Source organism: Microtus pennsylvanicus, chromosome 8 (assembly GCF_037038515.1).
Source record: "Microtus pennsylvanicus isolate mMicPen1 chromosome 8, mMicPen1.hap1, whole genome shotgun sequence".
In the NCBI taxonomy this organism is placed as follows: Eukaryota; Metazoa; Chordata; class Mammalia; order Rodentia; family Cricetidae; genus Microtus; species Microtus pennsylvanicus.
Window position 1 is genome coordinate 8469693 of NC_134586.1, and position 13548 is coordinate 8483240.

At 36.8% G+C, this 13548-nt stretch overlaps 1 protein-coding gene across 3 annotated transcripts in view; it reads right to left on the reverse strand.

The window, feature by feature from the left end:
• The window catches only part of Slco1b3 (solute carrier organic anion transporter family member 1B3), a 1042880-nt gene extending 1033011 nt beyond the window's left edge, over window positions 1–9869 (reverse strand). For 2 of the 3 annotated variants that reach the window (XM_075982391.1, XM_075982390.1), the window contains exons 1-2: window positions 9815–9869; window positions 5102–5254 (exon numbers count right to left, since the gene is read on the reverse strand). In XM_075982391.1, the coding sequence (XP_075838506.1) occupies window positions 5102–5185 (84 nt within the window). In that variant the 5' untranslated portion in view covers window positions 5186–5254; window positions 9815–9869. Of the gene's footprint in view, window positions 1–5101; window positions 5255–9814 lie in introns of those variants that run through there. The other variant, XM_075982392.1, reaches the window with a different exon arrangement.
• Window positions 9870–13548: the final 3679 nt, after the last annotated feature.

Sequence of the window (13548 nt, forward strand, 5' to 3'; positions counted from 1 at the left end):
AGTCATCTATAATAGTCAAGCATGTAGTTATGTTAGTTAGATTTTCTAGACCGACAAATATGTATTTCAGATGGATAGGTGTTCTTCAAACCTTTCGAAGACTACAGAATATTGCATTTAAAATGTTTAAGAACTTAGGACTTTTCATGACAATGAGACACATCTGTTTCTGGCAGCACCAATTACTTCAAGAGGAATATGGGCATCAAAGAGTCTCCTTATGGAGTTCACTAGCCATTTGGGCAATAAACTGCTCTTGCCTGGACTGCTTAATGGTATGGTATGTGAACTGGACATGCAGGACCCATGGAAAAATAACTGCTGAAGTTTTCTAAAGAAGATGAGACAGTCCTTAAGGGTTCCTACTTCATAAAAGAGTCTGCTAGAGGTCTATTCTGCAGGACACAGAAGAAAGTGACAGATAAACTGCCAATATAAGCAGAGCTGCTTTCAAATTTACTGCTTCATGGAAAAGTCTGCTGGATACTATGGGCCTGTTAAGCTGAAGGTTGATGCTTCAATTGTACAGAAGAACTTTGGATGACTACCCAGGCAGCAAGAAGTCTCTGTCAATTCTAGAGTTTTGGAATTTGTTTACAATGTACTTTCTGTTTACTTAGGTAATATTATATCCTTCTGGAATATTTAATGGAGTTGAAGAATTTATAGTTATAGTTATAGTTGTCCTTAGTTATGATAAAAGATAAAGGATATTTAAATATTGTAACTGTAATTATTGCTTGATACCTGTTTTGTTATATGTAATTTTACTATGTTAAAGTTAAAACTTGCCTTTTAGTTTAAACAGAAAAGGGAAGGGGATATGGAATTCTCTTCTTTATGCTGTGAATACCATTGGTCAATAAAGAAACTGCCTTGGACTGTTGATAGGGCAGAACTTATGTACGTGAGGAAAACTAAAGTGAATGTTGGGAAAAAGATGGGCAGAATCCAAAGAAGTCATGGAACCTCCACCAGAGACAAACATGCTGAAACTTTGCTGGTAGGCCATGACCTTGTGGTGATGCTTAAGCTATTGGCCAAACAGTATTGCAAATTATATAGTTTCTGTGCGATTATTTTGGGGCTGAGCAGCCAGGAACCAACAAGTGGCCTCCCTTTAATGAGGCTGTGCAGTTTGTTCCATGTTTCAGGTTTTTGTAAGTAGGCTTTGGTGCTGCAGCTGTTTTTTAAACATTTCTGCTTCTAAAATAACTCCTCACCCATATTCCTGTAAATAGCCCCAATAAATATCATCAACAAAATTTGACTTTGTGGGTATCTGTATTTTGAGATGTTGGCTCCCTATCTGGTGTAAGTGCACATTTGTTAGTATCTTGCTGAGAATAGTGTCATATAATAATCAATAGAGTTACTTTAGAAGATGGCTAAACTATGCCTCACAGAACTAATATTCTCAGCATAGAATTCAACCATCACATTTTGATGTTTGATCAAGGAAACTAAAAATTGTATCTAAACAAAATTCTGTACACAGATGTGAATAGCAATTTTATTGGTAATTTCTAACATGTGAAAGCAACTGTGATGTCTTCCAGTACACATGAAGCTAAAATGAGGTAGCTATAGAGTGTTGTTAATTACTACAAGCAAATGTGCTATAAACTCATAAAGAATTCTCCAAAGAACCTGAAGTCATGCTGTTAGATGACAGTAACCACTGTGATAGGTTGAATTCAATCATGTGACATTCTGTAAAGGTGTAACTGTGCAGATTGCAGGAGGATTACTGCCATGATTGGGTAAATCATGTGGCAGAGCAAATTGAATTTTTAGATAAAAAATTATTTATGCCATTATATGTATGCTTAAATTTGCAGAAAGTTTAATTCCCTAAAGAAGTGCAAATGCCAACTAGGAATTCTGAGCAATCATATTATGTCAAGACGCACGCATTTGTTTTCAAAAGTACTAACCAAGTAAGGGCTGTTGAATGAGTGGAAGATTATGTATGTGTTGTGGGGAGGATAAGAACAAGATTTGCATCCTTCACACACACTGATCTAGAAATGGAATTGAGAATAAAGGGAAAAAAGGAGAATTTTACCTTTGTCTTCTTTTGGTTTATGGTGACAATTCAATAGTTTTGTAGTGTTGAGGAATGTTTACTGTAGTATAGCGGTACAAGAACTTAAAGAGCGCGATGACAAGTGGCAAGCTCTCTACAACCTAGCAAAGACTAAGAGAACATCGCCATGGATCAAAACACATTGCTATGTGGCTTCATTATCCACTTCACTCTTAGACATATGTACCCACTAGATCTGTGGGTGTCAATCATGAACGTCGGTTGTGTACATGTGATTGATTAAGTGTGAGAACCGGATGAGTGTTTCATGCTGAGAAGTTTGCAATGAAGATAAAATTTCAAATACATAAAGAAAACAAAAGGAAATAGTCCAGTGACAAATTCTAAACTTCCCATAAACTCTTGTAGGTACTAACATTATATAAACCTGGTTACTTTAGTAATATGGGACAGAGTTGAGACAATGGGTTGGTATATAAGATTTCCTCTGGTCACCCTTTGTTCCCTAATTTTTGTGGTTTAGATGAGAATTTCCTCCATAGCCTCACATTTATTTGAATGCTTTTTCCTTGTCAGTGAAACTGCTAGGGAAAGTTTAGGAGGTGTGACCTTGCTGAAGTAGGCGTGGCCCTTGCTTGAGTAGGTGTCACTAGGAGTGGGCTGTGATGTTTCAAAAATCCATGCCAGAAAGAAAAAGGCGTGCGCCACCACCGCCAGGCGAACTTGCTATTCTTTTAGAGGACCCTGGTTCGGTTACCGGCACCCACATGGTGGCTCACAACCATCTGTAATTCTAGTCCTGGGGGAATCAATGGCCTCATCTGGCCTCCATGGCAAAAGGCACTCCAGTGATACACAGACATACATATGAAATACTCACACACATAAAATAAATTTAAACAAAAGTTAAAAAAATATCCATGCCAGGACTAGCCTCTCTCTCTCTCTCTCTCTCTCTCTCTCTCTCTCTCTCTCTCTCTCTCTCTCTCTTCTCTCTCTCTCTCTCTCTCTCTCTCTCTCTCTCTCTCTCTCTCTCTCCTCTCCCTCTCCCTCTCCCTCTCCCTCTCCCTCTCTCTCTCTCTCTCTCTCTCTCTCTCTCTCTCTCTCTCTCTCTCTCTCTCTCCTTCTCTGTCTCCTTCTCTCCCTCCCTCCCTCTCTCTCTTTCTCTCTGTGTCTCTCTCTAGCTTGTTCACTCTCTCCCCCTCCTCCCTCTCTTCCTGCTGCCTGTGAAGCTTTCAGCTACTACTGAGACAGTGCCATGCCTGTTTCTCAACCATGGATTAACATTAAGACTGAAAGCAAGTTTCAAATTATGTTTTTTTTATTTTGTAAGAGTAGCCTTGGTGATGGCCTCTTTTCACAGCAGTAGAATAGTAACTAAGATACCAAGATAATCAACTACAGTCTTTGAGTCCTAGGATGGATAGATTTTGGTCAACATGTCACAAGTCTATAAGACATTTTCTTGATTGATGGTTGACCCAAGAGTCCCAGGCCACTGGAGATTGCCGGCTTAGTAAACCAAGTAAGATCACTTTTCCAAGGTCTCTGTTTCAATTATGCCTCCAGGTTCCTGTCCTGCTAAATTCTGCTGTCTTTCCTCAGTAATAGACTGTAGCCTGAAAATGTAAGATGAAATAAACCCTTTCTTCCCCAAACTGCTTTGGTCATGGTCTTTATTACAGTAATAGAAATTTAAGCAATCAAGATATAAGGAAAGTCATACTCTCTTGGTGCACCTAAGGCTTTTTTCTTCAGTTATAAAATGGTGACAGTAATATATAGTTGATGGAATTATAATAAAGAACAAGTCCATTAGCTGAAATAAAACATCAGATTAGCACCTGACATCCAGTAAGAGGTCAATAAATGTTAATAACTATTACTATGGCGTTTCTGTCTTCTTTACTAGGCTGCAGGTAACATGTTTTACATAAACATCTAACTTTTGTCTCTTGGGCTCTTTTCCTGAGATTCTGTAGGAGGTATCATTTCACTATACACATGAAATCACCCACCATAACACCCCAATGATAAGCTGTCATTGTATTATGTTAACCAGTACCTCCTTAGGATTGTCTTTCTGCTTAAACATTACTCAGATATTTCATCAGACCAGACTTTGCCAGAAGTCACTCAAAACAAATAGACTTTATGTTCCCCGGACAAAGTTAAAACGAACAGTATTTTTTTTACAACATTCTTGCAATTGATTATTAACTCTGTTGTTTGCATTCAGCTACTTAAGACCTCAGAGTCAGCTAGGTCAGGAAATTAATGTGCTGGAAAAGGCATCCATGGTTGATGTCTCATCCTTTACAAGGTTTTAAGAGTTTGTTATGGGCTCAACATCATTATTTTATAAGGTGGGCGATTGGAGTAACTGCTTCCCTTTCCTTCCTTGACTTCTTCACATCACACTGTTAAGGGAATTCTTTCTCCTGTGTTTAAAGTTGACGATGTCATCAATTACCCATAGTTTTGTGACAAAATCAAAGGTCAGAATTATCATGTTTTCAGATAAAAAAATAAGACTTTATTAAGTTTTCACCTAGATCTTTGTCAAGTCTTTTTATTAATGCCAAATTCTGTCTCATCAGACTATGTTCTTTATTAACAGAATTTTTAAAAATACTGAGAAAGTACTGAGAAAATAATTCAATAGTTTGAGATTATAAAATATCTTATAGATACTAATCCTCTAAATTTTTACATTGATTCTAAGAATATTTTACATGTCACACACATCTTTTATTTTATTTTAACTATGTTTATAGTTATCTCATGACCCATCAAGAACCAGAGCAAATATCAAAATATTTCTAGCTTTCCAATATTAATAAATATGTAAACATCAAAAATATCATCAAAGAAAACCCTTACTCAAATTTAAAACACTTAGATCAAGATATAGACAATGTTGTTAAAGTTTTATACGTCAATGAAAGTTCTAACTTGAAACAATGTTCTTTCAAATGATTTGTTTCCTTTATTCTAAGTAAAAATTCCCTCTTGACTTATCTTTGTTTGAAACTCTGACACCTGTCCCACCTTGAATCCATCACAGAGCCTTGTTTTCCCTGGTCTTGAAGGTTGGACCTCTGCTGTTTTGTTTAAATGCTGAGTCTGGTCCATGATTGGATGGTGGATGTGATAGGACTGTCTGTAATCACTGTTGATAAATGCTTCAGTTGAAATGATCACCTACCAAGAGAGAAAAGGTGGCATTTATTAAACTTGTACATGATTTTTTTTATATTTGAAATGAGCAAAACCATTAAATAATAGAAACTAGGATTTTGATATCATTCTGCCTGTGTAGATTATACAGCCTAAGGAAAGAAAATGTGCATTAAACTTGTCCTTAAATTTTTATAAAGTGCCAAATAGTGCCTTGCATAATAACAGATACTCAGAATGAACAGGAAGAAATCATACTATGACTTCTAACAAGAACGTTGCTAAGATGGTTTCACAGAGGAGTAGCACCATGGCATAAAACAGTAGAGTTTATATCTTATGAGCTGTGTGTGTAAGGTATGTTCCAAGTGCATCAGAGACACTTGCTACATGTGACTTGTCTTGAGAAGTCATGTATTCCCCAGGAGAAAAGATGATTGAAAACACATGAGATTAAAAATAGCCAGACCCCTCCTAGGCTTTGCCACTGTATTCAGAGGCTTCGATTAAATATATAGTGTTTTTCCTTTATTACATGGATGGTGTTGTAAGATAAGCACCATTCTGTGCTCCTTCTCCTGCTGAGCACATTAAATGTTATCTGTATAAAGAGGCTTCTTGTCCTTTTGTGCAGGAATAAGGGCTACGCTGTCCATGCTATATTTAACTAGTTCCCTGTGGATTGGCAACTGGCATGCACTTAATTACTTCATTAGAAAAAATACTTATGAATTCTCATACCTGCAGAGTAAATTCCTACAAGTGTTTGGTGTCAAATATACTAGAAATTATATTTTAAGTGTTTTTTAGTACCTATTCTTTTTTTTTTTCAAGACAGGGTTTCTCTGTGCAGCCCTGGCTGTCCTGAAACTACCTCTGCAGTCCAGGCTGAGCCCGAACTCAAAGTGATCTTCCTGTCTCTGTCTCCTGAGTGTGGGCATCAAAGGCATGGGCCACTACCACCCAGCTTGAGTGTCTATTCTTTTTTGTTGTGGTGGTGGTTTTTCGAGACAAGATTACTCTGTGTAGCTTTGGAGCTTGTCCTGGAACTCACTCTGTAGATCAGGCTGGCCTCGAACTCACAGAGATCCACCTGCCTCTGCCTCTCAAGTGCTGGGATTAAAGATATGCACCACCACCACCAAGCATGAGTGTCTATTCTTAAGAGTAAGAAAGTAAACAAGTTGCTTCCTTCAGTTCATTTATGTTAACTAATGTGTTTTTTACTAAAATTTAGAAAACATGCACTTGTTTACACATGTGTGCATGAAGGCATATTTGTGTATCTAAAATATTTATAGATAAAGAGAATAGAAACATGATTTGGTGGATGTGCCCAACACACAGTATGTTTACTACATGCTAAGCATATGTTTGATTGTTATGCTAGTTACAATCTGCAAAATTGATTAGAACATGGAATTAGTAAACATCTAAACATTGATTCTAAAGGACACATCAGGGCAGATTTCTGGGCACATTGTTTCATACAGTTTAACCAACTAACTAATGAGTAATATTTTACACATATTTTTGTTGAAAAGTACTTTCTTGAGTATATACTCACATCATTAACATTGAAGTAGCAGAGCATAAAATGTTAGGTAAAACTAGCATAAAATGTTAGGTCAAACTAGCCTGAAGGGCACAGTATCTACAAACACACTGTGAACAGGTCACACTCAAACAGTAAACTGTGGCCTCACCTCCTATGATCTCCTCCAAGAACTCACCTATGCCCTCCACTGACCACCTGATGGCCCAAGCTGTCATCATGCGGCTTATGCTGGCCATTGGCCACAAAGCACCAGCACTCTTGATTTTGAGGTCAGTATTAGGATATTTGTCAAAACACAATTTATAAATAAGGAGAGTCAACTGGGTGAATTACCCATTAGTTTTTCTTTTTTCATTTTCTTGTGTATGAGTGTGTGCACGGTCATCTATGAGAAAGTGCATGTGTTTTCCTATGAGTGTATGCATGCATGTAAAGGCATGTTCAAATATCTGCAGATGCATGTGTGTGTGCAAGTTCACGGGTGTGTGTGTGTGTGTGTGTGTATGCACATGCATGCATGCGCACGTGTGCATGTGAAGGTCAGAGGACAGCCTCAGCTGTTTTTTGTTTGTTTGTTCTTTTCATTTTTTTTGGCAGGAACTCTGACCAGCCTGGAACTCAATAAGCAAAGTAGGCTAGCTGGCGAGCAAGCCCAGGGACCTACCTGTCTCTACCATGAAGTACTGGGATCATGGGCACATACCACTACATCCAGATTTGTTTTAATGCGGGTTCTGTGGAATTAATTAATGCCCAGTGCTTGCAGCCCTAGCACTTTACCAGTTGAGCTAGCTCTCTACTGCCCATATATTTTGAGATTTATTTCTGTCAAGTTATTATCTACCACATGGTTATTACTGAACTTGGTGGTGTATGCCTGTAATCCCAACAGCAATGAGGCAGAGGAGTAGGCCTAGCAATTCAAGGCCAGCTTGGGCAAAATATAAACCCATGCAGACCACAGAAAATCATGCCTATGTACAAATAACTGAATTCCAGTCATTTCATTTTCTTTACATGTTCCAGCCAACTTAGTGCCTGCTTCTGTTTAGCTCCTGGGTGGCATGGCAGGAGCAGAAAATCGGTCATGTGTTGTGTTGAGGTTGTAAGAAATCCTTCAATAAGTTTCCCAGCATTTAACCAGGCGTGTCTCTGTCTACGAAACAGCTTTTTCAAGGTAATCTCATGTTGGCGTGGTTTGTAAAGTTTGTCTTGCTTGGCTTCACACCTAATGTTTCACATACATTCTCAAACCTCTAAAGGCAGCCATCTGAACCCTCCCATCCAAGTTCATCCTACAGTGACTGAATTAAATTCTTATCCTCCATCCTTGCCTGCCTTACTGTGCACAGTCCATCTGGCCTTAGAATCTTCCAGAGATCCCTAGACCATGCAAAACATAATTTATAGTTCCCACTTTCTGTCCTCACAATCTAAGACCAGCTATTGTGTGAAGTTTTATTTTCAATCCACTCACAAAGCTCTCCACATGTGGCGCCACCATTTCAAGAAGATTGGGCTCCACCCTTTGGAAGATTCTTCCTCACCCAAAATCTTCCTCATTATAGATTGTGTATCTTCCCCAATCTTCTCTTTCAATATTCCCATTACCTCTACGAAAACAATAGCTGCAGTTCTGATATTCCAGGGATGTGTGCACTCATTGAGCATTACCTTCTGTATTCTCCCTCTTTTCTCAGACAAACTAACTCAGCATACTTCTAGATATTGGGGGTAAATACTTGCAACACAAACAGTGGAAAGATAAACCTTTGGTCTCATAAACACTAAGCTGTAAACTGATTTATAATTAAAGTGGAGGTGAGATGGTCAGTCTGGCTTGAATCATATGACATCAGTTTTCTGTACCTTGGAATTTGAAGACTGATTTGAGGGAGTGGAATGTGCTTAATCTGAATGTGTTGTTTCTTGGTTCTAAATGACTAAGAAGAGTATTTCAAACAAAGAAAGTTTACAGGTAACCACAGACATCTGAATGTACCTTGCCAGTCTTCCCTGAGGAGAGCACAGTCTTCCCTGATAGATGGGGGAATGGGGGAAGCAGAGTCAGAATTACCTGGCCTCTGCTGATGTGTGTCTGTGTTTTACTGTTCATGGGCCACAGGAATGCAACACGGACAAGAGCCCATCTGCCCAAGGAACCGAGGAGAAGGAAAATGGGACCGCCTACACCTTTCCCGGGAACCGGAGGATCCCCGTGCTCTATTGAGAGTAACAATTTTCTCATCATCTTTGCAAAATGAGGGCGGAAAGTGGCATACTGGGAGCTCTCCATTGTGCTAGGAGCTAAACTAGCCAGAAATTGCAAATCTTTAAGTTGGAGATAAAGGCACCAGGAAAATCTCACATTCCTTTTTCCCAAGTCACACAGCAGAAGAACCACATACTCATCTGGCAGCAGAGACTGAAGCAGCTCAGAGACTCTGCCTATTCCTGGCTACCATCTAGATCTGCACCCTCCTTTTCACAGATCAAAGAAAGTTAAGAACGGAAAGAAAGAAAGGGGGGGACCGGAAAGGGAAGGGAAGGGAAGGGAAGGGAAGGGAAGGGAAGGGAAGGGAAGGGAAGAGAAGAGAAGAGAAGAGAAGAGAAGAGAAGAGAAGAGAAGAGAAGAGAAGAGAAGAGAAGAGAAGAGAAGAGAAGAGAAGAGAAGAGAAGAGAAGAGAAGAGAAGAGAAGAGAAGAAGGGGGAATCAACTCATTGTTCTAAATGGTTAAAGTTCCATCCAGACAGACCTGAGAAATTATTTATCAACTCTTATTTTCCAATTATCTTTTACTTGCTATAACTAAAGGCTGTGGAAACCTGAGTCATCTCTGTCTCCTGAATGGATTGATAACTTATTTTTTCCTGGTTGGATTGATAACTGTTTTTGAGAGCTGCACAGAAGATACAAGGCCATATAACTTGTTCCATGAACCATAAACACACCATATCTTTTCTTTGTATTTCACAGAAATATTGTAGACTGAAGTAATATTGAGAGCAGACTCAAATTGTCTTACCTGAACTCTGTCTTCTACAGCATTTGTGGCATGTCCAACATTTATTCTTCCAGGAAGTTCCTCTTTAAAGTCACTTAGCTGTTTTTTCTATCAGTCCAATGATGATTAACTATCTTTTCAGGTCACTGTCCAACACAAATTGCACAAAACAAACAAAGATTGGGCTAAAAATTCACTTCTGACTCCTGTGTTTCAAGACTGTATTAAAAACTGCTCAAGATTTATACATTTTCTTACACTGATGCTAAGATAATAAGCTTTGTTTTCAGAAGTGTCCTGCAGTTTTATTCAAAGGTATTGTTATTCAAAAAATAAAGAAACATTAGTTTCTTTGGGGATATAAATACATGTTATCTGGGGTACTTAAAACTCTTCCCAAAAGAAAAGAGCCCAGTGGAATTCTGAAAAAAAAAAAAATGAACCCAGGTTGTTTTATTTTGAAAAAAATTATAGCATTGGTTGGTATCTGAATAGAGTTGTTGAAATATTTTATGTAATTATAACATCATTTTATTATTTCTTTGTTTAGATATATACTTAGGTATACATCTATTAATTTTTGGAGCTATAATGAATGAATTTTTGCTATTTTATATGAAAGTACATTGCTGGTGTGCTTTAAGGCTTCTGGTTTTATATTGATTTTATATCCTGCATCTCTGCTTTAAGTCTTGATTAGATCTAAGATTTGGCTAGTAGACTCAATAGGATCTTAAAGTATAGAAATTATACAATATGGAAATATAAATAATTTGGCAATTTCCTTTCCTATTTTCTTCCCATTGGTCTTCTGTTGGTCTATTTGTTATAGCTAAGGCTTTGAGAGCTATATTAAATAAGAGAAGGCACAATGGGTCTCTTTCTCTTGTTACTGTTTTATATTCCCAGTTTGTCTTTATTTAGTTTAATGTTTGTCCTAAGTTTGTTGTATATACCCTTTATTGTTCTGAGGCATGCTTTCTCTATTCCTAATGTGTCCAGGATGCACATCATGAGGGCACATTAAACAATGCCAAAGTCTTTTCAGAAATTGAAATTATTGTATTTTTTCTGTTCTTAAGTGGTTTGTATTATGTAATACATTTATTGACACCACCCTTGACTTTCTCTAGTGAAGCCACTTAGTCATAATGCAAGCTCTTAATGTGTGCCTGAGTTCAATTTGCCACTGTTTGGTAGAGAAATTTTGCATCTCTGTTCATCAAACTTGGTTGTTAATTTTCTTTTCCATGGTATACCATTACCTGGCTCTGGTATTAGACTAATACTGGCTTTAAAGGATGAGCTTGTCAGTGTAATATAATCTGGATATTAATCCTCAATATATTTGTCAGATGTATAGGTGGCAGAGTTTCTCTCTACCTCTGTGCTTCCTCACCACCCGGTTGATTCTTTCTTTAGTTGTGCAGAATCTTTTTCATTTTATTAAATCCCTCTTGTCTATTGTTGTCTTGAATTCTTGAGAAAATGGAATCCTATCCAGAAAGTTCCTTTCTTCTGCCTGTATCATGTAGGGTATGCCTTATGTTTTCTTCTATCAATTTCAGCATTCAGGTTTCATATTTAGGTCTTTGATATATTTGAAGTTCGTTTTTTGTACAAGATGATAGATATGAGACTAATTTCACTCTTTTTATGTGAACTTCTAGTTTTTACAGCACCATTTGGTGAAGATTCTTTGCTCAAGTTAATGTTTTAATCTTTGTCAAATACTAAGTAGCTGAAGTTATGTGTACTCATGTTTGGTCCTCTGCTTTGTTCCACTGGTCTGTTTTGTGGCAATACTATATTGTTATTTTTTTCTTTGGGTTTTTTTTTTACTATGGCTCTGTAATATAAAGGTATGGAACAGCTATCCCTCCAGCATTATTCCTTTATCTCAGGATTGTTTGGGCTATCTGGGTCTTTTGTCGTTCGGTTTGAATTTTAGAAATTTTTTTCTATGTCTATCAAGAATGAGATTAGGATTTGGATTGGAATTACACTGGATATATAAAGAGATTTTATTTTTTTTAAAAAATGATCATTTTCACAATTTTAATTCAACCAAACCACAAGTATGGGATATAGAGTGGGGACAGTGGACATTCCTGTCTCATTTTTGACTTCAGGAGGATTGCTTCAATTCTCCATTTAGGATGATTCTGGGAGAGGGTTTTGTCATACACAGCTTTTATTATGTTAAGCTTTGTTCCTTTTAGTTCTACATTCTCCAGAACTTTTAACATGAAGGCACAATGGATTTTATCAAAAGGTTTTTCTGTTTCTCTTGATATAATTATGTGGTTTTTATCTCTAAGTCCATTTATGTGGTTTGTTACATTTATTGACTTGTGTATGTTGAACCATCTCTGCATTTTATGGATAAAACCAAGTTGGTTATGGTGTATAATCCTATTTATGTATTCTGTTTACAAATATTATTAAACATTTTTAGTCTATATTTATCAGAGATATTGGCCTGCAGTTTTCTTTTTTTGGTTGTACTTTAGTATTAAAGTGATGCTAGCTTCATGGAAGGAGCTTGGTAGTGATCCTTCTGTTTGTTTCTATTCTTTTCAATAGTTTCAGAAGAATTGGCTATAGATGTTATATTAAAGTCTGGTAGAATTCTGCTGTGAATCCATATGCCTCTGGAAAATTTTTATAGCTATAATGCTTTTTATTATTATTTCAGTCTCCTCATTTGTTATGAGTCTGTTTAAGTTGTTAGCTAGACTTGACTTAATTTTGGTGATTTGGCTGAATCTAGCAACTTATCTGTTTCTTTTAGGTTTCCCAGATTAATGGAATACAGGATTTTAAAAATTCCCTTCAAATATTTGGAATTTATTTGGTGTCTATTGTGCTCCATTAAGTACATTTAATGTATAATGATACTTAATTTTGTTTTTCTGTTCATTTTTTGATTATGTTAATTTGAGTCCCTTTTTTTTGTTGTTAGTTGGGCTGAAGGTCTGTCAATCTTGTTTATCTTCTCAAAGAACCAGGTCTGAGATTATTTGCTTTTTTTGTATTATTGTATTTGTTTCTATTTTGTTAATCTCAGCACTGATTCTTACTATTTCTTGCCATTAATTTGGTGTGGATTTGGTTTGTTCTTGTTAGTTCAATTTTTTTGAATTTTATCATTGAGTCATTTTTATGTTCTATCTGATTTTTTAACACTGAAACTTAGAGAAATAAATTTTCCTAGTAGGACTGCTTCCGGTGTGTCCCAGAGGTTTTGTTGTGTTGTGCTTACATTCACATTTAGTTCCAGCAAACTGTTTATTTCTTTCTTACTTTATGCATTGACCCATTCATCACTCAGTGTTGAGCTGTTTAATCTGAATGACTTTGTGTATTTACTAGAGATTTGCTTGCAGGTAATTTTAAGTTTTAGCGCAGTGGGATAGGAAGGAATACTTGGAATTATTTCAGTCTTCTTAGATTTGCAAAGGTTTATTTTGCATCTCTGGATATGGAATATTTTTAACAATTCAATATGATGCTGAGTAGAATGTGCATTCATTGGTTTGAGGTGGAATATTCTGTACATATCCATTAAGTCCAATTGATGTATAATGCAAATTAATTCTGATGATTTTCTTTTTTTGTCCAGATAACCAGTCTATTGGAGAAAGTGGAGTATTGAAATCACCTACTATTAATTGATTGATGTTAATCTATGTCTTTAAATCCAGTAGTAGATTTTTTAATTAAACAGGACACCCTACAGTTTGTTGCATATG